Source organism: Trichosurus vulpecula, chromosome 4 (assembly GCF_011100635.1).
Source record: "Trichosurus vulpecula isolate mTriVul1 chromosome 4, mTriVul1.pri, whole genome shotgun sequence".
Lineage (NCBI taxonomy): Eukaryota > Metazoa > Chordata > Mammalia > Diprotodontia > Phalangeridae > Trichosurus > Trichosurus vulpecula.
This window is the reverse complement of record NC_050576.1, coordinates 289608251-289632949: the sequence shown is the minus strand read 5'-3', so window position 1 is coordinate 289632949 and position 24699 is coordinate 289608251. Positions and strand designations below refer to the sequence as shown.

The 24699-nt window shown below is 35.7% G+C and overlaps 1 protein-coding gene across 1 annotated transcript in view; it reads right to left on the bottom strand.

Moving 5' to 3' along the window:
- LOC118847131 (receptor tyrosine-protein kinase erbB-4) overlaps positions 1-24699 on the bottom strand; it is a 275926-nt gene that overhangs the window by 192293 nt on the left and 58934 nt on the right. Inside the window, exons 4-7 of the mRNA XM_036755723.1 lie at positions 12111-12229; positions 9118-9259; positions 5464-5577; positions 2993-3119 (exon numbers count right to left, since the gene is read on the bottom strand). Of these exons, the coding sequence (XP_036611618.1) occupies positions 2993-3119; positions 5464-5577; positions 9118-9259; positions 12111-12229 (502 nt within the window). The remainder of the gene's footprint in view (positions 1-2992; positions 3120-5463; positions 5578-9117; positions 9260-12110; positions 12230-24699) is intronic.

Here is a 24699-nt window from a genome sequence, read left to right as displayed (position 1 = left end):
AGGCTCTTTTTCTAAAGTCCTCTTGCTCTACCTAAATTGATAAGAAGCATTAGTTCTATTAGCATGTGTAAAAAATGCCCTTGTCGTGTACCAAATTATACTTATGTGAATGTACTGCACTCCTGCTGCACAGTATAGTATCCCTCGAATGGGTATTTCTACTTTTAACGAAGTTGCTTCCCATACGTAGGATAAAGCCTTTGCAGAGAATTTTTGGGAGCATGTGGACAAAAGTCACACAGGGTAGATGAATATGGATAGATTGAGAATAGCATCACTAGACAAAATATTCAAATCAATGAGGGCACATATCAATTTTTTCTTTAGTATCGAGTGCTAATTATTAAAGATGCTTATATATATTAAATATGTATTTAACAAAGATAAATCTAATTTCTTTAATGATAATGTATGACTTACGTATGGTCACTGAAAATCTAAGGCAGGTAGTCTTAATCTTTTTTGTATACTAGACCCCTTTGGCAATATGGTGAAGCTTATGGACACCTTCTCAGAATATACACACACACACACACACATGCACACACACACGTACATACCAACATATACATACATATGTATGTATCTATGCATGTACGTATATACACACACACACGCAGACATATATATGGATATCTTGGGAGTTCCTGGGTCCTAGAATAACAATCCATGCTTTAAGGAATCTAGTCAATGGAATCCTTACCTCTCCCAAAATAAAACAAAACTCCTGAATATCACTTGTTCAAGTATCTTACTTCAAAAGTTTTCTCCCTTAGTAGATTGATTATTGCACTAGGGGAATCAAAATAAAGAGTAAAATACAATCTCCTGTAGGCTAACTCTGTTGGTTAATCACCAGAATGTCACATAAAGAAAAAAAAAAACAAAACCTAATATAACAAATTAAAGTGCTCTTTTCCAATGTTTCCTAATGCAGATGGAATAAGGCTAATTCTATTTATTATTTTAAAGTGTCAACACATACCATGATGTAGATGGATGTGTCTTTTAAGCTATTTTAATCCAGTATGCAGGGGAAAGAATTGTTCAATCCTAATCATATTGTGAGCATAATTACAAATAGGGAGTTGATGTCATTCTACATGCTATGTTTCCAGCTGTACGAAAAAAGCCATCTATATTGAGATGAGAACTGCTTTTAACACTTACTCCAGCATGCAACATGTGGACCTCATAAAATATTTTAAGCAATAGAAGTATTTTATATTCCAATATACACATATACATAGTTGCTTCACATGGAAACATAATTGCTTATTTCTAATATTTCTGTGGATTCTACTTGGACATGTATTTATTTGTCATGTTATATTGGTTCTATTATGATAACGGTGTGATACATGTCCACAGTAAAATTGTTCAATTGTTAGATGTGAGTTGTTTCCTTAACTGTAGCTCATGGCACTAATATTTTGGGATTAAACAGTAATATAAACAAATAGATACAATGTAAAGTGAAAATTGACATGTTTAATGCAACTCTAGAAGCATGAGATCGGTTGTTTTCCCAGCTAAAACCAGCAGGTGGTTCTATAACGAAGGAGCACAGACACAGTTTCATTGATCAGTGAAATTCATTGAACAGATCAGGTAGAGTAGTTACTGCTTTCTAAGTGAATGATAGGGAGAGGGGGAGAGGTAGGTAAGGGGAAGGGAGGGGGGGAGAGAGAGAAGGACAGGGAGAAGGAAAAGGAGAGGGAGAGGAAGAAAGAGAGGGAGAGGGAGAGGGAGAAGGAGAAGGAGAAGGAGAAGGAGAAGGAGAAGGAGAAGGAGAAGGAGAAGGAGGAGAGGGAGAGGGAGAGAGACTGACTCTGAAGTATAGAGTGATTTTTAAGTAGAAACATTAACATCACTCCTTCCTGAAAATAATATACTAGCATTTCAGCTTAAAGTCACTTGCAGATTTTAGAAATTTAGAGATTTATTGTTCTGCATAATTATGTATTACTCCACTAGTAATCTGAACACTCTTTTCATATATACACATATGTGCTTTTTTGTCTAAAATTATGCCAATATATTTTAAAAGTTATTCTTTTGGGAAACCATCAGCATTGTGCTCAAAGTTTAGCTAAGATTTATAATCTGCTTTCCCTCTCATCATTTTTTTAATCATGATCACCAAACTTCAAATTATGGATATCTTTTTCAACCTTTCCTTTGTTATTAATTAAACATGGGTGTTTTAGTAGGGTGTGATTAGGAATGGGTGTAGTTGTAAGTGCAAAAATAAGAAGAAAATCAGAAAAAAACCTATACATATTTAAAACATTTTTTAAAACACAGAATTAAATTATGTCTCCCTATCTCTCCAAGTGAGAAGCTTAGTGTCCACTCATGGGTCAGATCTGAATACTTATCATCACTGAAGCTTTGACCTGCTCCATTTTCAACTTGGGCAGGTTTGCCTTTCTTGTTCTGTGCTCCCATCCCCCATCCCTGCCCCAATCTATTTCCATGGACTCACAATATTAGTGCTGGACTTAGGATGGATGATGAATCAGCTTAGCCCCTTCTAGCTAGGAATTCCTAAAATCAGGTGATCTACCAACTTCCCCTTCCCCCAGTGGCAGGGGTCACAGATATGTTCCCTCACACCAGACAGAATGATCATTTTTTTAAACTGGAGGGGGCCTTAACAGCCATCTAGTGAATCTAGAACTGAAAAGATATCCCTACTCTAATATATTCTGTAAGTGGCCTGAACCTCTGCTTGAAGATCATCAGTGAAGAGAAACCTCAAGCTTCAGAGGTGATTCATTTCCAGTTTGGAGAAGCTACTTAATTATTAGGAAGTTTTTCCTGACTTTGTCTACATTTGCCAATTCACGCTTCTGGGTATTGCTTCTAGTTTTTCCCTCTGGAGAAAAAGAGAAATAGTGTACTTTCTCTTCCACATGATATCCACTTAAAAATGTCTTTGCCCTTTCTTTCCAGACCAAAAAAAATAAAATTAAGTTTTAGCACTGACCCATGAATACCAGTGACGAGGAAGATCAAATTCCCATTGATTTTGGTGCAGTTTATGAACTTGTCAATGTTGCTGGAATCCACAGTCTGAGCAGACATCAGAGTTCCTGTGCCAATGCCATCACATGCTGTATATTTAAAAAAATCACAGAAAAATATAAAACTGCAGTTTTCAATAAGTACCTTCTCCAATTCTCATTATTTTTATTAGTATTGACAATCATACATTTGAGTAGTAAGTTGAAACAAAGATCTGTCAAATATATGACCTTAAAATCAACTGAACTCTTGCTACGAGTTATATTTATTTCAATGAGCTGCAATTTTGTCAATATGGGCATTCCCATCAACACAAATCACAACCCCCTTTATGACTTATGTGAGTTCTCAAGTATTGCTTCATCAAGAACATTTGTCACATTGTAGCTCTTCTGGGGATGAAACTCTCTGAACCTGGGCTGATTGTCAGAAAATCTGTCAAACAACGAGCCTACTACGTGCAATGGTGCTAGGTGATGGAAATAAAAATATAAAGAACAAAACTAACCCTATTATCAACAGACATACAGACTATGACTGTGCTCAAAGGTATTCCATGTTGCATGAACCAGTCATTAGACGTGTCTTGTTGACATAGTCTTCAAGAGCTTAGGGTCACCTCCATGCCACAAAAAGATATTCAGACAGTATTTTAGTGGGGATTGAAATAAATACTGACATATATACACACACCTACTTTTCTTACTTAGTTTCTTTGGGGGAATAAATCTGATTTGACATTCCCCCCCCATATGTTCTATGAAAGCTGATTTTTCATGGTTTATTTTGTCATAATTTTGAGATTACCTCTTCCTCATATTCCATCTCCTATCTCTGAGTCTGAGTCTTTACAAGGGGGATTTTCTATGCTTGGAACACACACACTCCTTACTTTTGCCTCATAGAATCTTTCTTCCTTAATTCAAGTACTGCCTCAACATGAAGTCTTTTCTGATTCCCTGAAATATCAGTGCCACTCTCTAAGTCCTTCTATATCTGCATTTTTCCCCCCATATACATGAGAGGCAGCAAGGAAAGTGGACAAAGAGTAGGCTTCAAATATAAAAGACCTTGATTCAAGGTGCATCCCTGAAATACATTGCTTATGAAATTCCAAAAAATCACTTAACTATACAGGAGGTACCATATTAATAAAATAACAGGTCCAGTACCTATCTGTATTTATTATGTTTTTACTGACTCCATATATATTTAAATAGGTGCTTGTTATTCCACTGTTAGCATGCAAACTCCTTGATGGTAGGCACTGGCTTATTCTTTGTATTTTTATCACCAGGATCTAGCAGAGTCCCTAAGCATAGAACATATACAATAAATGCTTAATGAATGACTGAATTCCCCACCTGCTTTAAAAATACATTTTCCTGATGTTTTTCATTTTTAACATTGTTTAAATTTTCATCTGTATCCCTCCTTTCCCTACAAGACAGTCATCCCATATAAAGCTGTTTCAAACCAGTAAGAAAAAAAGGGGGAAAGAGCAGCAAATCAAGCAAGAAAATGAAAAAAAAAAATAACCTTAAAATATCTGAAATGTTCCACACCTGTGGGTAACTCTCCTCTCCAAAGGAGTGGGACTTTCTACTTTTGATCCCTCCTTAGGTGGAATCAGTCCCCTTTCCCATTTTCATAAAGCCTTATCCAGTCCTCAAGGATTAGATGAATCCTATTCCCCGCTGACTATGGGGATTTCACCAGGTTTGAGGATATCCATCGTATGGCACATTTGGCACTAAGGTAATGCAATGTGCCCCTCCCCTCCTTTAAAAAGTTTGCACATGTCTTATATATACCTAACTAAACATATGTATGTATATATGCTCATGGAGAGCAGGAACCATGTTTGAATTTTTTTGTGTCTTGCAAATAATCAGAGCTTAAGAAATACTTGTTGATAATGAAGCAGTAATGTTTATGTATATGTATAGTAAGTGTATACCATTGAGGCTTGGTACCATAGAATATAGTACAATTAATTGATTGATTTGCTGCTTCCTTCATGACTTAATTTTTCCAAGTATGTGGGCCACTTTTACCCTTTAGATTGTGAGCTTCTTGGGGACAGGGAACTATCTTTTATCTCTTGTTTCTTTTTAGTACAGTACCTGGAATATTGTAGGTGAGTAGACTTTTGATGATATTCTAAAGGCATATCCAGGGCTGGGGAACCTGCAGCCTCAAGGACACATGAGGTCCTCTAGGTCTTCAAGTTGGGACCTTTGACTGAATCCAAAGTTGTCAAACGGCCACGTTTGAGGACCTAAGGGCCACATGTGGCCTCGAGGCCACAGGTTCCCCGCCCTTGGATAGGATACCAATTCCCCTTTCTGTTTTGTGAAATTAATTCTCCCTTATAGGGAACGATTTAGGCATCCCCAGGCTCTTTCTAGATACATCACAGCTATAACCTACCTTTGGGACAAATGTCAGTACAGGGTTTACACATTTTAATCCCATTTTCTTCCACCTCCATTTTGGAACTAGGACAAGCCCGCACACAAGAACTGGAATCTACCACAAAGTTATCTGCAAGGATAAAGTAAAATGTTCAGTAACAATGTTTGGTTAGAAGTTTGAAAAAAGTTTTCTGATATCTGAAATTGACTATGTAAGCCAATAATGTGTATGACTTTTCCCTTATAATAGTTCGTACATATCCATCTATGTACTTAGTAGTCAACTGGGTGGTATAGTTGATCGAGCACTGCACCTGGAGTCAGAAAGATCTGAGTTCAAATGTGACCTCATATACTTAATATCTGAGTGAGCCTAGGCAAGTCACTTGAGATCCTCCAGCTTCAACCTACTCATCTAAAAACAGGGATTATGAAAAGCACTTAATTCCCAGAGTTATTGTGTGAATAAAATAATATATAACATATATAATAATATATAATATAAAGTAAAATAATGAAAAATTGCTTTGCAAACCCTGCTGCACTAAAGATATGATGATGATGATGATGATGATGATGAAACTTTGAGAGACAGAGACAGAGAGAGATTGAGAGAGAGATACAGAGACAATTGCACTGCCTCATATACTGGTCTAAGAATAGAATGTAGGAATTGCTGCTGTGTTTGTTTGTTTTTGTTTAACGTTTTTTTCCTAACCCCACATATCCGAACAGCCCTGAGGACAATGTAAATTTCTTTTACAGACTTAATAAACTACATGACATTTAGTTTGTGTTCCCCTGTAGTTCCACTTCATTTCATGTAGTGATGCAAGTTTGAAATCTAGAAGTGCTTGGAGTTATTTTGAAACACAAATGAAGCTTAAATTAAACTGTTTTGGATCAAGAGAAAATATTTTATACTCACATTCAAGAGGGAGTATTTAAAGTTTGGGCTACATTAGAGGAATACTGTGTTAGAAAATTTAGTCATAAGAATTTTCTCTACCTGTGTATATAAATACACTTGAAATTTCAAAAAAACAGTGACTTGAGAAAATTTAATAAATTATCTCATTAAATAATGTAGATACTATTTAAAGCCAGGTTTCACCTGGATAGCTCTCCCTTCTGGAAGCTTATAGTAGACAAAAAGGGACCAAGGGGACCCTGAATATAGCTGTTGACAAACTGTAAAATATTCTGTCAATTTCTATAACTAAGCTGATTTTAAAAAGATGTTTTGTGGCATTATATAATAAGAAATAAGCAAGGATTTAGGGCATTCATACATAGTACTTTGTTATGCTCAGAAATAGTCTGTAGGTGTCCTGACTCCTGGGTAAATGTAGCTTCTACAAAAGCCATTTTGTAGAAGAAGAAATACTCCAAGCTGTGGGGGTCCTATCAGAAAGGAGCTCATTGAAAACAGGGATAATACTGTTTCTATTACTGCATTCTTAACCTCACATAGTAGATATTTAATAAATGTTTGCTGCACTGAATAGTGTTGAGTCTTCTGAGTTTTGAACTTCCTTTACTGTAGCTCTTGGTATTTTCATCATTGAACTTTAGTGAAAAATTCCCTATTAATGTTAGGGTCTATGCTACAGCAGTGTGATTTTAAGCTAAGCCTGAGGTTCATGAAGAAGGAAGATGATTAAATTCTTTTCATATTCTCTCTCAACTTCACATCTCTCCTTGTCGTATCCTTTATCACTTCTGTATAAGAAGGAAATATGGCTATTTTTCTGCCTTTTTTTTTCCTTTCGGGGCGGACAGACTCTCTGTCTCTGTCTCTCTTTCTGGATAGCTATTTATAAAATAACTTTATATGCAAATTTTTTATATTGCTGGGATTTCTGGAAAACTTTCCAAACTCCCTTAGCCTGGCAGTGAGTTTTCCTTTCTAACAACTCTAAACAACAACCTGCCTCAATGAGCTCATCTAATACTATATACAACATTCTGTCCTTACAATCCTTTTCACTGAGATATGGAAGGAATGTGTTGTCAGAGGTTTGTTTTGTTTTGTTTTTACTGACTCAAAAGTCAGCTTCCTATTACCAATCTTTTTATTTATATTTGTTTTATTTTATATTTTTAATTTTACTTATCATTCTACTTCTGCTTAGTTCATTATACATTAGTTTGCATAAATCTTCAAGTCACTTTATTTAAAAGTACAAAATTTGCAAAATATTTGCTTTTAAATTTAATTATCTTTAATTAGTTCATATTTTAAAGTATTCAAGATTAAGGTCCTCAAGGGCAAAAAAGCACCTTTAAAATTGTAATTCAAATGATTTGTGAACTATAATTAAAAATTATTTCCCCCAACACACACATACATACACACACACATAAACACATACAATCCCAGCCCCATTTTTTTAAAGCATACAAATGTATAAAATGACATATGGCATGAATTGGGTGAGGGGGAACTATCCTTTATGGAGGCTATTTCCAAGAATTCCTAAGATACAAAATTCTCAAATGAGGGAAAGGTATAGGATATGACATCTTACACAGTTCTGCAGCTGCAAACAGCTGTAGGCATGAAATCTCTGTCTTCCAATCCAAATGGGTAACTCTTTACAATGAACTTGCAAAGATCATATATAAACCAAAATAAGCACCACAGCAGTTTTAGAGAGAAAGAGAGAGAGGGAGAAGGAGAGAGAGACAGAGACAGAGAGATAGAGAGACAGACAGACAGACAGAGACAGAGAGACAGAGAAGAAAAGTAAAGAAAGAATGTCTTAATTAGATGTATATAGAGGGAAGTATATGACCATAACAAAATACTATTGTTCCCTGAAAAACAAGGAATATAAGGAATTTATAGAAACACAGAAAAATATTTAGACTGACACAAATAATTAGAACCAAGAGAACAATATGGGTAGTGACTATAATAATGTAAATGAAAATAAGGCCAAACATAGACAAACTCAGATTAATTGTAGTATGTAATCATGTTCCTGGAGAGTGAAAGACAGAACACATTTCTCATCAGAGAAGGGAGGATTATGTGATCAGAATGTTACATAGGCTGTCAGACAAGGTTATTTTGTGTATGTTTTGCTTAATATCCTTTTGTGGTTCCATGCGTAGGCACAATAAGGGTGGAGGACATACTGGAAATGAACAACCAAAAAAAGATCAAAAAGTGCCAATAAAAACTTTTTTTTTCAAAAATAAGAGAAACACAAGCGTAAATAAATGTAAAAACTGGCTCACTACTTTTTCAAGAGAGACAGTACTACTCCAGATTCCCCAAGAGCTCCTCCCCCAACATGTAAAAAACTATGCCCCCTAGTACTCACAGAGTCGCCATTATCATCAAAAGGAAGAAAGCAAACTCCAGTAAAGACTGAGGAATTGAGGTATAGTAACTGTATTTCTCACAAGGACTGAGCAAATTTACTTTTGGATTTTTAAAGAAAATTAACAACTTAATAAAGAAACTCACAACTTTTCTAATTTTTTAAAAAAAATTATTACTGCTTAAATGTAGATTTGAAGTTGGGAGTGGCATGCAGTTCATGAAAAGTCTCACTATCAGAATTAGACATAAATAAATAAATATATGCTCATTAGAGTCAGGTCCCAAATTTGAATCAGTTAGTTCTACCCTGAGACCTCTGGAATTTCAGTTACTTACGTGGGCATTTCTTGACACAGAAGGCTCCATAGGTATATTTTGCATTGAAATTGTGCTCTAGTTGAAAAGTGGTTGGATTGTACACAAATGTTTGGGGGCATTGGGTGACACAAGCTCCACTGTCATTGAAATTCATGCAGGCCTGTAACAGAATTTAAATAGCTTAGAGCATGTTTTGGCTTTCTGAGGACACTTTCATAATGATGCTAATGAAACCCTACTGGCACTGGGCTTATTCTTCGTTGGGATGTCATTTTTCCCTGTGTACCTATTTTCCAAACTTTTTCCATTGTAATTTTACAAATAAGCAATCCATCTTCCGAATCCAAAATGTTTTTAGATGATTATTTCCCTAATGTCTGTAAACAAATGTTCTAAATGCAGCAATGCTGGAATGAAGTTTTGTTTTGTATTTGTTTTTAATCTGTTGACTCATTTCAGGCTCGATAGTGTGCTTAAAATCAGCTAGTAACAAAAGAACTATTTAAACCACCCACATTGCTAATGCACAAATGATCTGTGCTTTGATGTTCTGACCTTCTGGTCTTGCCTGGCTTTATGGTCTCTCCTGGTATTAGGCCAAATGCCAGCTGACAACCAAGCTCCTAATTATGCCATCAAAGAAGCAGGATTTCCTTTGAATAGGGAAAGCAGACATTAGCCTTAGCGTCAAGTTAACTAATGTCATTTGCCATCTTTCAGAGTGAATAGAGGAAAATGTGGACCTTTTGTTTTCATTTAAGCTTAGCTACCACCCACCACTGACTAAGGAAAACACCTTGGCAGTTAGTATTTTAGACTATAGCTAAGATTACTGTGAAAGGAGGTAACTATGGAAAGCTAGTGATTAAATCATAAAATGCACTTCTGCTTTGTCTTCTCACAATGCCATATTTTATTTAAAGTCCCTTCCCAAAAAAATAGATAGTTCCCCTTTCCACATTATCATATGGTCCAGATTTAAACTTTCACCCTGTTCTTGAAATTATTAAAAAAAAATGTTTTCTTGATATGCCAAAACAATTTTTAATCATCAGAGAATTGTGGACTTGTTTCAAAAGTGAATATATACTACATTATGGTGTGAAAAAAGATGGATAAATGACTTCTCACATTACAAAAAGTTTTCACAGTGAGATATTTTAGGCTTAGAAAAGCAAACGTTGTGAACCAAGCAAAGCTTTTCATTGGATCATAAATTGTTAGTGTGTTTATTAATAAGCATTAATTTGCTGTGTTTCCTCAACACATTTGCTATATCCATTGTAGTTTAAGCAAGCACTTTATCACAAACATGACAATTCCCTCATGACAGTCTACACGATGTATAATCAGAATGAGGCATACGGATGGCATATTTCTCACTAAGATGACACTTTCCAGGAAGAATCTATTAAAAACCAATCTAGAAAACTCAGTAAGTTTTAATTTATAACTACAAAGCTCTGTATGGCCTTATAATTGCTACACTGGCATATATTATATAATATTATACATTGTTTGCCTGGGAACAAAGCAAAGTACCCAGGGGGAAAATAATTAAACTTTCTAAGTATTGTCCACCCACCAAAGTTCTGTTATTACATTTTAAAAATTTCCCATGCCATAGCCAAAGTAGAACCCTAGATTACTGCAAAGCAATAGAGAAATGAGTGATGCGAAAATCAGGGTACAATTTAGCTATACATTCAGTGAATCAGCAAAAAAGTATTAAAGAAGGTTCCAGTATAGAGATTGCTATAAGTATTATTAAAGTCAAAAAATGTAGTTACCAGTGACCCTGGGGGAAAAAATCACACGTGCAAATTTTGTGATGAGGTAGTCTTAGGTAATGCTTGCCCTAGTTCCAATCCAGTCACATACTAGTAGACAAATCACAATCTGCTGAAACACCTTCCTCAGTTTATCTACATTCTGGCTCCTTCCTCCTCATTCAACATCCTACCCACAGTATTTTTTTTCATCATTACAGACTTACTGTGGACTATAAACCTGTCTGCTGTCTGAAACATTACTTGTCTTAATTTTAGAATACATTTTACAGGGAATTGAACTTTTTTACTAAATGGCTGAAAATGTTCTTTTCTAACTATATTTTTGAAGGAACAAATGAAATTAAGAAATTGCTCTTTTAGAAAGTTTAGATTTTATATATATAGATATATGATTTTAATTTAAAACTAATTGGAAAATTTGGAAAATATGGAGAGCTGAGTTTAACTACAGTTTACAGAATGTTCTTAAGATAAGAGGGAACACAAAGAACAATATTGAAAATATTAAAGTATAATTTAAAAGAGTTCCAACAAGCTATAAAAATGAATTTTAGGGGAGTAAAAGTGTCTTCATTTAAGATAAAAATCATACAGATTAGCATATAAATGGCTCCAAATCTGAATTGTAAATCCCATAAATGTCTTAATAGGTAATTTAAGCTAGTAAGCCATACAAACTGACGAGGAAAACAGATAAGTTCGTAAAAATATCTATTAATATTTTGAAATATATTCTGGAAAAACAGTTTAATAATGCAGTCACATAGAAGACACGAGGATCCAAGCTCAAAGATGAAACAACTTTGAATGAAAGTATTCATTAAAAACTTAGGACAGGATTCACTGAGGCTGAAAACACTCCAAAGGAAAGGATATTAATAGCCCTTCCTTCTTCCAAGTAACCGATTAGGAATGTCCTTTAAATTTGTCTTCTATAAGAAGACCATCTTTTCATAGTATATTATATAATACACAAAAGCTCAGTTAAATGAACAGCATACAACAATCCCAAGTAAATAACAGAGACATTAACTGACAACTCCACACTGAAGGAACAGTATCTTTCTTTCCAATATTGACACAGATAAGATTTTTCTGATCTTGATCAAATTAGGTTTCTTTCTTTTGATTTTCAGGTGTGTGAGCTTCATTGTGAATGTGCCAAATAAGAATGAGAGAGGAAAGAAGGGGAAAGGAAAGCAGAACTCCTCAACATACAAAGCAGTCTGTGTCTTTAGGTCCTGAGCAGCCTCCAGCACATTCTCGGTGGCAGCAATCGCTTACATATGGGCCATAGCACCTGCCATCACACTGTTCTGCACACACCGTCTTGGTCACTGCAAAAGACAAAAACATCATGGAAGTCAAAGGCAGGTCAAAATACAAACATTTCAGTAAAAGAGAGATGGGGAGATGGTTTAGAACTGTAGCAATAACTGAGATCTATCAGAAATGCTTTACAAGCTAAAAAATAGGGGTGCTAGAGGAAACTCTATTCTATCTTCCTTAAATATACTATCCAATATAATATATATCTTTTTAGAACCTCACAAGGCATTTATAGGTATTACTGAAATGTGATTTCCAAAGTCATACTCAATTTTAATTCATAGCTAAAGGGCTAACTTTATAAGTACAAAAAACTAGGCTATCTATTAAAATGGATAAGCTTATTCACCTAAGGGTTTTGAGAAGAGTAAGACTAAGAGAACTTTGAAAATAAAAGCAGCAATACAATATATCAAACAATCAATAAGCATTTAATGTCTCTTATACATCAAGCATTGCTCTAGTCTGGGAATACAAAACCAAAAACCAAAACAGTCCCTGCCCTCAAGGAGTTTACAGTCAGGCAAACATGGTGGATTGAGGGCTAGCCTCAGAACCTGGAAGACCTGTATTCAAGCCCTACCTCCAATACATTCTAGCTATATGAAAACAATGAAGATACTTAACATCTCAGTGACCCAGGAAAATATCTAGGTCTCTAAAAATATGAAAATTTTGATGATTTGTAAATGTCTTCACATCAACTCCCATGAAATCATAGGTTTGAACAGAACCCCAGAAGCTTAACAAACATATGTAAGACTCATATCATTTTCATATACCTCTGACCTAGAGATGACATAGAAGTATATAAAGATATAGATGTATAGTCGCACACCTCAGGCCCTTAATAAGTGTTTTTATATTGAATTAAACTGGCTTAGATGTTCAGATCTTCATAACATGTTTGTTCATCAAAATTTTGTGAAATATGTATGGCAGCCATTATCTCTATGTAGACACGAAGAAAAATGAGAAACAACACCTTTAGTGGAGTTAAGAGTAGCATCTTTTCTCATGTTTATATCATACAAAATCTATTGGGTTCTTAAAAAATGAACAGCTTTCCTCAGAAAAGATAAAAAAATTCCCAATTTTTACCTAATAAATTAACAATATTTTCCTCAAAGTCAAACAAATAGTATTTGTTGAACACTCTAGGGAAAATGTTAAAGAGAGGATGGGTGATGACAGAACATTGTGGGAAAAAGAATAAGGCTATAGAAATAAAGATATATCCAAGAATTAAAAAACATAAATTAACCTTAAACATTTTCTTTCATTTTTCCATGCTTTATTTGTGGTTTACATTTAGATACTTTTCTGTTTAGCTTCAGATTGTTATTATAAAAGTTTCAAAATATACTATATAATACTCACATGAAATAGATACACTGTTCTATTGCATAGGATAATATCACTCATATTCGTATTTTTGTGATCAGAGATTTAGAGCTGGAATATATGGGGAAATCAATAACAAAACATGACAGATACCTCAAAGCAAACCATAATTTGAGACATCAGGACACAGTAGGTTTTGAATGGAGTTTCTAACATGCAGAAACAAAACAGTTGTACAATGAAAGGGGTAGTGTACCGAAAGTGAAAGAGGCTTGGTATTGCCCATTACTTTTGCCATTTCACTTAATTTTCCTGTGCCTGTGTTCTTCTATTTATAAAATAAAAGTTTTGAACCTGATGATCTCAATTCTATTCTAATATTCTATATATCTATGATCTTTAATGTCAAAAGATTTCGGAGGGCATATGGAACACCCTGGATTTCTGAAGATGAATTTTAGAGTTTTAGAGTTCTTACCTATTTGAATATCTCATTATAATTCATTTATTTGATCTTTAAGAAGTTTTATATAACTTTGTTTTATACAATCTCTAAGAAGCTAAAAAATCATCAAAATCAAACATTTGCCTAGACTGATTTTCCTTTTCTCGACTTAGTGATATGGTTTCTGACTCTTCAATACGGACTGCATTGCACATAGGAGACCTATAATGAATGAAATGAATGAAACTGGAGAAGTGGCAAAATGTCATTTTAGAACATTCAAAAACAGTCCTTTGACTTGGCAATAGCTTCTAATTAAGGCAACAGCCAGGAGTTAAATAAACAAACCATTAGGTTTAGACTGTTAATACAGGCCCATACTCTTAATTTGAGTAGAGAATGGGCATTTCACTATGTGTTAAATAGACATTAACAACATAAGATGTTAATGTAAGGTCAGTCTTGATATTCTGAATCTTGATAAAAATACCACATTTTAAAGAAGACATATGCATATATTTTTATTTCTATGTTAATTTTAAGATGACTTAAGATTTGTGAGAACTATAAAATCAGCATTTTCCATTATTTAAATAAACTTTTGACTTGCATATGAACTGATAATGCTTAATATTGTTGAACAAAATTGGATTATGTAGGTTTTTGCATATGTATACCAAAGGAATTTTAAAATTGACTCTGAACTTCGTATTAAAGTATTATCCATATTTCCTAGAAAAGGGTAAGATTGTACTTTTGATACATGCAAACAACAAAAATAACTTTCTAATAGCTTACAAACCTAGGGTTAATGTTCATATTCTGACCTTAATCTGTGAAAAACAGCCTAATTGTTAAGAAGATAACTAGAGCTTCCAGTTGTATGATTCAAAATAAGAAGTAGGTAATACACTCAACTATTTTTCTCCAAAGCAGACAATTTGAGATAATACAATTTCATCAAGTTTAATAAATATTTCTGGACTGGATTGAATTATGTGATTCTCTTCTTGTGTGTATAAACATATATTCATATACATTTATAATACCAATGCTGCTAGCTGCTGCTATGGAGGTGTATATCAGTAAGGCAAGATTCATGACCTGGAGGATAACCGTGACAATGCCTGAATGGTGTAGAATCACAAAGTATGAAAAACTTTCTAGGTAGAAGGCAGTGGAAGTATAACATTTATTCAGACACCAAAGAATCCAATCGCAGGATCAGCTACTCCAATTCAATATACCAGTAATTGTATTCCAAAACCAGTAAGTCCACCTCAATGTAGCAACAAGGAAATTATAACACAGTATTATAGCAAGGAACCAAGTCATCCTGTAACCTTTCCTCCTGCTAGGGCCTTCCTGTAAACAATCACTCAACTATCCTAACTCTCCACTTATCACTCTCAATGTCTGCTCTTCAATACCCACTTGATGTCTGCTGCCTCAATGTCTTCTTGATGTCTGTCTCTCAACTCTGCTTCCCTTCAGTTCTGCTTCTCTTCAGTTCTGTCCCTCTTCAAATCTGATCCTCTCATACTCTGGGCTCTCATTATATACAGTCCTAGCTGTTGTCTGATTGGCTAGAACTCAGGTCTCTGATTGGCTGAATTTATGATTGACTAGAACTCAGTGCACATACCATTGGCTCTGGTCTTAGCAACTCCCCTTAGGGCCTGAGGGCTTCATGCTCAAATTGGCTTAGTACCTGGTAAGTAAAAGCTTTATGCCTACTTACAAACAAAGATATAATCAAGCTTTCCCTCCTAGCCCTACCTGAGGCCTATTGAATGGGTGGGGAAGATCTTTGATCACATCAATACTACAAGATGTAAGAACAAGACCAATAACACCAGCACACAGGAGGGCTGCTAGCATAAGTTCTTTGATCTGCTTTTCTAAGGAAAGCACTTTAAGGGGTTTACAATCTTACTTTAATTAAATATACATATATCATTGACTTAGTTCAGAGGAAAAGGTCAGCACCTTGAACTTCAGAGAAAACATGAACAGAAATTACAAGCAGAAATTATATAAACAGAGCAAATAACACAAATCAGCAGAAAGTGCTTCTGTCTGTCCATAGCAATACATGCATAGTTACCAGAAAAGTACCAACATTTGGGTTTTCAAAGCTGGGGGCTGCTTAATGGCTACCCAGAGTCTTGTCTGGTCAAATCTCACAAACATTCTTCCAGTGAGTGAGCCTCCAAACAAAATGCTAACCACTTCTTCAGGGTCAGCCCTCAGAGGGCATCACAACCATGTGATTCAAACTCATGTGATTTAGGCTTTATTGTGACTTAAGCAGGTCTTCCAAGACTCTTGATTCAATCAAAGACTCTTGATTGAAACAAAGGCAAGATGCAGTCAAAGGCACTTGATTGCCTAAGTGACAAGAAGCAATCCAAAAAAAAAAAACAGCAAAAAGTCCCACTTTGCTTGCCATTACAACATTCACATCCCTGTGAACTGACTCTGAACTTTTATAAGCATTACACATATCTTCATAAGAAAAAAATAAGGTCATAGTTTTGGCAATAAGCAAACAATGTATATCAATTAATACTTTGAAGATAGTATAATATTAGGGTTAATGTTCTTGTTTTGAGTTTAATTTGCAAAAATATTCAAGTTGTTAAGAAGACAATTCAAGACAATATAAATTTATCAAAATTAATTAGTGCTACTGAACTGGGTTGAATTATGTGGAATAATATTCATTTCTATAGAAATATATATATATATACATATATATCTGCAGATAAATGTGCATATGTATATAAATGTATATGTGTATATGTATATGTATGTGTATAATATCACATGAGAAACCTAAAAATTGACCCGGAACTTCTTCTTAAAATATTGCCCACATTTTCCTATGAAATGATAGTACAATCTAAGGTTATCATTCCTGCTCTGAGCTAATATGTGAAAATAGCCTAATCAGTTTGAAAGACAACTAGAATTTCTAGCTGTGATGATTCAAAATAAACAGTTAAAATTCAGCAATACACACAACCAATTTTTCCAAAGCGTTTGCAGAAGTTTAGACAAACGAATTTCTTACTGTTTCATATGAAATTTGAAAAGCCACATTAAATGAATTCTTTATGTTTCTTTCTTCTCCCAAGATTTTACATTTTAATTAAAAAAAAACAAACCAGAGACAAAGACCCAAATGTTCCCATACATAATGAACATTAACGGACAAGCATCATTCAATGGTTATTTTTCTAGTTTGCTTTCATTAGGAATAACATTACTTTTTCATTATTAATAGTATAATATTTTGCAATGATGAGGATGGTTTTAGAAAATTCTAGGAAAACTTGTATGAAATTATGTAAAGTGAGTAAAATCAGGAGAAAAAATAATACAGTAATAATATTGTAAAGGCAAACGACTTGGACAAATTTAGGAAGTCTGACCAATACAAGGCAACTAACCACAGCTACAAAGAACTCATGATGAAATAAGTTATCTACCACCAGGTACAGGGGTCACAGACTCAGATTGTAGAAGGGAGCATATACATCTATACACATATATAGCATAACTAATACATGATTTTTTTGACTATATAATACATACATAAATGTGTGTGTGTATAAATTGTGTGTACATACAAACATGTATATGTAATCATAGCTCTGATAATTCCAAATGCTTTTCGTGAAAATATGTGAAACTTAACAGCAGAAGGAAGGGGCTGGTGGGAGGAAAATGAGATGAAGTGAGAGGGAAACTTCCTCCAGATGATGGGATTTGAGTTGAGCCTTAAAAGAAGGCAGGGAAGCCAGGAGAGAGATCTGAGGAGGGAGAGCATTTGATGAATGAAGGACCAAAGAGGTGATGCCATGACATGCAAGTTAATTGTATTTAAGTGAGGGAGGTCTTTGAAAAGTCAGCAGCCTCACTTTCTCCTCTGGAGCCATCTGGGTATATTGGGGAGAAAAAACAATTTCAGAAATCAAAATTTATATTCCTTTGGGCAGAGCACCCATAGTTAAGGACATGATACCCTTTGTGGTAAGGAAGGAAGGAAGGAGGACAAGCAGGGAAAAGGCAAAGCGTCCAGATATGAGTGAGGAACACCAAATAAATCAGTATAGCTACATTGTAAGTTACACAGTGTCTCACAGGTTCATAATGAGACTATGGCATCTCAAGCATTTCCTCTGATGGAGGAAAAAAAAAGACTGTTCTATGGGGGTAGGGGACATAAGGCAACATTCCTATTCAGTCTAAATCTGATCACACAACTAACTCCAAATGAAAGGAAATATTTTGAAAGCATTTGTTTAAAGGATAAGTAAATACACTTATGGATAATGATATAAGAAAAGGGAATAATGACTTAAATTTTCAACTAAATCCTCCTCTGCACAAACTCTGGCAGTGGTCACTGGGCCTAAAAGTCCAAGAGCATGCATCTAGGGATGGATTGTCTGCAAGACAACTAGTCAGCTCATGCTCAGAATTGTAACCTTTCTGTCCACAGCAACCCTGGAAACCCCAGTGATAGAAGGGTTTGTAGATTTCTGTTGGGTGAGAGAGTATCCATACTGATGAAAAATGGATACTTCAAGGATTGAAGAAGGAAAGCAAAGAAGTAAGTGAAGGCAACCAGAAAAAAAGCTTCATCTCCAAGTAGTCAGGTATTGCACCTGAGATAAATTTCTTATGTTTATGTACATTTCAGTTTCTGGGGAAAAAATATCATTCGTTCCTTTATACTCACACAGATGTTATTATAGGTCAAAGTGAAGGTTTCTACAAAGTAAATCCATTTAATTCCTTTGGCTAGATTGATGAGCTTCATGTACTTTGTATAAATTAAGTACCCTCAACTATGCCCATCCATCATTAAGAGACAAAACCCAAAATCAACCTAAACACACCAAGATGACTTGTATGGCCTCCACAGTAACATTAACATATAATTACTTTGGTTTTATTAGTTTCTATTCTGACTTGAATATTATTTCACTAACATTTTTTAGTACACAGTATCCTTTCTTAATTACTGCATGGGGATGCATTAAAATCATTTTGGTGGGATTCTAACTGGTCCGTTCATTTGTTAATACACCATTAATAGCAATTGGTTAACTGGAAAAGGTAAACACTCAGAAGTTTAAGTGTTTATTGTAATGGGGTCAGGGGCTGTGAAAGCAAAATTAGGGTTTTTTTTTTATAAATATCCAAGAGATCTCCAATGGCGATGCTTAAAAGTTTAAAAGAATCATACATACAGGCTATCTTGCTAGCAAGACAGCTCAGCTAGAGACAGAAAGTATATTAGAAAAGCTTTATAACCTCAGAGTAGACATCAATTTGGATTCTGCTTCCACTCCTCACATACATCAAATTTATCCTAAAGAAAAGGACAAAGACAACATGACTCTTTTTTCAAGTATCAATTTACCTTAATTAGAGAAATCTGAAGTGCTTTTATATGATGTCAGTTTAGTGAAGTTATTTATTCACTCATTTGTTTTTTTTTTCATTTTTTTAATGAGCACCTATTCTATGGAATACTTTAGAAGGTCTTTGATTTCATCAGTATGGATACTCTTCATTCCCATCCCTTATAGATGGCCAAAATGAGTTGCTGCTATGGTGGTACACACACACACACACACACACACATACACAAACACACACACAGAGACACACACACACCCAGACACACATACACATGGATACACACAAATATGTATGGAGTGTATATATGCATATATAGCATATATTTATATATAAAAGCCATGGAGGCACATACATGTGCATCCATGTATATATCTATACATGTAGAACTTAGTGGCCAACCTTCTGATGATTGGCCTGTACCAATTTAGCCAAATAAATAATTGGATGATAGACATAAAGTCCTGAGTGGGATAGTGAGGACCTCTCATGGAATCTGGGTGTCAGCCTTTCTGTGAATTGAGTGGGATAAATGGAGGTGGGGACTTTTTGGCATGGCTCAGGGCTTCTAATTGACAGCTAGACCTAAGTTTCGAGTTCCTAAGAATCAACTGAACTGCGTCCTCGCCAAATATAAAAGTGTTCTTAAGAGTTACTATTGACTAAATTAGTGTTTCCTTATTCCTTGTACCTGGGTTAGATTTCTTGCAAGATTGTGAGCCTGAACTCCAGCAATGAGAGTGAAGGTCAGTGGTGGGAGGGGGATGGAATGCGCTAGGGTATATAATCATTGCTTTCTGTACCGTGCCTTGCCTACTGGTGGTGATGACGCCCTTTATCGGAGATCATAATAAAGAAGTTTTCTGTTTCTTGAGAGCTCTGATTCTTTTAAATAATTGCTGGTGGGTGATCTCACCCCACACAGTCCTTTTCTGGGTTTGTTCAACTTAGTAGTAGGGTAAGTACAAACTCACCTCTATGACAAGACAACCTCTGTGACACTGAGGCACTAGGACCTCAATAGAAGTGAATACTTTCCTTTGGTATGGTAAACAGGAAGGACTCCAATCTTTCCCATGTCCTTTCTTGCTCTCTGCCTTGACATAATCCTGTCGTTGTTGTATTTGTCCTTCTTTCACAAAGAGGACCATGACATCGGGAAAATGATGACGTGACTTGCAGTTGACTTTTATTTGAGTGAGGGAGATCTGTGTAAGGTCACCAGCCTTACTCTCTCCTCCAGAGCCATCTGGATCCCCATGGCCAGATACTCATGAAGATGACTGGAGATGGACCAGGATGCTATCGGAGACCCTGAGCCTCTTAGGCTAAGGTCTTTTCAGATTCTCACTTTGAGTGAGGTAATTCCCAGTCAGTGAATAGGCCACGTTTGGAAGTAAGTCAAGAGATGTCCCCTTTAATAAAAAAAAAAAATCAATCTATGAGGGAAAGACCCTCATGGTTGCTGGCCAAAAGAGAAACAGTTACTATTTAAATAATCCTATGCTTTATTAGAAAGAAAGGCTTGAAGACTTAAAGCAAACTTGCTCTGAAGATTGATCTGCTTCAGTCTTTTTTAGGGCAACTAAGTGGTGTACTGGGGAGAAAAGAGCCAAAAGAAAGGCCTGTATCCTTTCACAAGATATAACTTGCTTCCCTAGGAAGGATACACTGGGTGCTGGTCCAACTGAGGTTCCAAAAGATCTAGTCTCAAAAGATTCTGGAAGGAGCCTGCATCAATTGTCCTTTTCCAGGACTGGGAACTTACCATACACTGGAACAAGTCTGTGTTACAGCAATCAGACTTTTCCCTGTTCTTCCCTTTTGGGATGCTAAGACTATCAAGTCTCTCCTCTGAATGGGTGGGAAACCTTTTGCTGTCTTTGTTTTGAAGTATTTCTCAGCACTGAGGCAATCAAGAATCATTGAATTGTATATGATGTGGTGCTGGTGTTTGGAGCTTTCCCACACTGATTTCTTACATTCTAAATGGTGAGCCTCAAGTGACCCAGGGCCTTGAGACAGGTATATAAGATCCGGGGTTGGTATTTGATTTTTGGGAGTACACTCACTGAAGGGTGAGGAGACTCTGGGCAAGCCATTGAACTGCCCCACCCCTGGCTTTGTAACCCAGACAGACAGATATTGGTGGTTCTCTGGTAACTATGAATTATGACTTGAATCAGACAAGGTCTGTCTGTTGATGTTTGTAATTTCTGTTTGTATTTGCCTTGAAGTTCAGGGGGCTGATCTTTTCCCCCTGAACTAAGTGAATGATATATGTATGTTTGATCAAACTAAGATTGTTAACACCTTAAAGTTGCTTTCCTTAGAAAAGAAGATCAAAGAACCCGTGTTAGCAGCCCTTCTGTATGCTGGTGTTATTTGTCTTACACAGCCACAGTAGCTGCTAGCCAGATTGTTGCTATAGTCTGACAGGAGACGAGGCTTTACTTGGAAAAAGCATGACTTAGGTCTCCTAGAAATCTCACTATTAGCCTCATCTTACTTACTCTGCCTCAACACTACTGGATTCATACAATCAAATGTTGCAAAGTTGGAGAACAACTTCAAGGTCACTTAGTCCAAACCGCTCATTTTACAGAAACAGGAAATGAGTGAGTATCCAAGGTCAAACAGCCAGCTAGCAGAAGAGTCAGGACTAGAGCCAGAATCTCCTGGCTCAAGGTCCTTTCCACTATATCATGACACCTCCATAGTTTATGTTTTCTATCACATTGGATTTCATGTTATTTAGTATTTAATGACAAGCATTCTTTATCTGACAGCCAGTAACACATCTCTATTCTTCATATTATTGCATTTCTGACAAAAAAGCATGCAACTGTAATATATCATCTTCCTTCCTAGAGCCACTCGCATATCTCTGAGATTTTAGGGGGTGGTCCTATTCAAATTCTAGCCCTGACTTAGCATTATACTGTTTCCCATATTACATCGGGTTGCCTCTTTAATAGAGGGACCAACTAGATAGGACTACTCTCCTGATAGTTCATATTTGATAGCACCCAAAGATTTACAAAGTGCTTTTCATTTTTTTCATCTAGGCTTTGCAATGACTCTGTGAGGCATGGACTACAAGTATTATTTGCCTAGTGCCTAGGATAGAAATTGAACCTACAATTTCACTGAAATATGGAACTCCCAGGTTAGAAATTTGCCTCTACCAATCCAAGTCAGCACCTTCTCTCTAACTTATAACCAGAAAAAAAGTTGCCTAGATTTGAGTTGTCAAACATGTTGCCCACCAACTTCATTGGCCCCTCCCTAAATCTCAAATTGGGAAATAATTAATAAAATAAATAAAAACATAGTATAACATAGACAATGTTATTGTGTTTGTTTCTAAGTCAAAATGCAACCCTATGAGGGATCCTTATGTATGATTTAGTAGATATCATGTCTTAACAGGCTTAGAACACTGAGCGTTTAAGTGACTAGCCCAGAGTCACACAGTAAGTTTATGTCAGAGACAGGACTTGAATTCAGCTCTTCCTGACCACAAGACTATCCACTATGCCATGATGCCTTTTAAAATTTAAAATAGTAATGTGGAAACTGAAATTTAGAGAAGTTATTTGACTTGCCAAGAGTAACATAAGGCAAAATCATGAAAGGTAAGAGATTCAAATCAAGATTTTTCTGACTAATTCCAATGTTATTTTTATTCTATCATGCCATCTGACTTTGGATTTATATTAAGGAACACACCAAGCATTTATTAAACACTTACTATATGCTGGACAATATACAAAACATTTTACAAATATCTCATTTGGTTCTCACAATAATCCTGGAAAGTAGGTGCTATTATTACATCCATTTTAGTGCTGAGGAAACTGAGCCAGAGATTAAATGACTTAGTGAAGGTGACAAAGCTAACAAGTATCTCAGGCTGGATTTGAACTCAGGTCATCCTGATTCAAGGCACAGGACTCTACTCAACATGTTCTCTAGCTGTCTTTAGGTAATTTTGGTGGTATAAAAGAAACTGGATATTATAGAGATAAAATGCTGGGGTGGATTACCAAGCAAGATTCTGGAAATCTCTCTGTATTTTTAGAAAAAAATAACTATATAATCTAGATAGTTTAGTTATTTACTCACTTAAAGATAAAGGACCTAGACTAGATGGTTTCTATAAGGCCCTTCCAGCTCTAGAATCCATAATTTATTTATCAATATTAAGGTCACAATAAAAAAAAAATTATGTCATTGGCTAGGACCCACTTTTAGTAAACTGATTGTAACAATGATACTTGTTGCTACCGTGGCTGTGTAAGACCAAAAACAGCAGCACACAGGAGGGCTGCTAGCACAGGTTCTTTGATCTGTTTTTCCAAGGAAAGCAACTTTAAGGTGTTTATATTCTCACTTCAATCAAACATGCACATATCACTGACTTAGTTCAGGGAAGTGAACTCCAGAGAAAACACAAACAGAAATTACAAGCAGAAATTACATAAACAGAGCAAATGAGCAGACAGGCTTCTAGATGTCTGAACAAAGCTATACATACATAGTTACCAGAGAGAGAAGCACCAACATCTGGGTTTTCAAAGCCAAGGGGCTCATTAACAGCTACCCAGAGTCTTCATACTATCACTCTTTCAGTGAGTGATCCCCAAGCAAAATCTTGCCTCCTGAAGTTCTGAGAGTTCTGGGTTCTCAATTCTCAATTCTGAGTTCAATGGCTATCCAGTGGGCATATATACCCTTTTCAGGGCCTTAGGGCTTCGCACCTCTCCAGGGCTTCACTTCTCTCCTCACCTAATTAGCAAAAGGGTGTGGGCCTTCCTACAAACAAAGGGAAGACTCAACCAAAGGCACTTGATTGCTTTAGTACTGAGAAGCACTCCAAAAGAAAAAAAAAACAGTAAAAAGTCCCACTTTCCTTGCCCTTACACTGAGTAAAACACTAAACATGCAATTAATAAAAGCATGTTATGACTTGTAGAACACTTTGGGATGCCAAAGTGAAGAGAAGTATGACTACCAAAACCAAAGATTTCTACCCATTTCCAAAGAAAACAACGGGACTCCATAGCAGCAATGAAAAATGAACATAATAATTTTCATTTTCAACCTGAGGGTCTTGTTGAACAATAAAGCATGGTATGACAAACTCCTGCTGAACCCTGTGAAAACAGGGGAAATGGAGGAGAACTGTTTATTTTCGGCCCCTAGTATAGCCACCCTCTATGTGGCTACAGGGTAAGAGGTACCAGTACT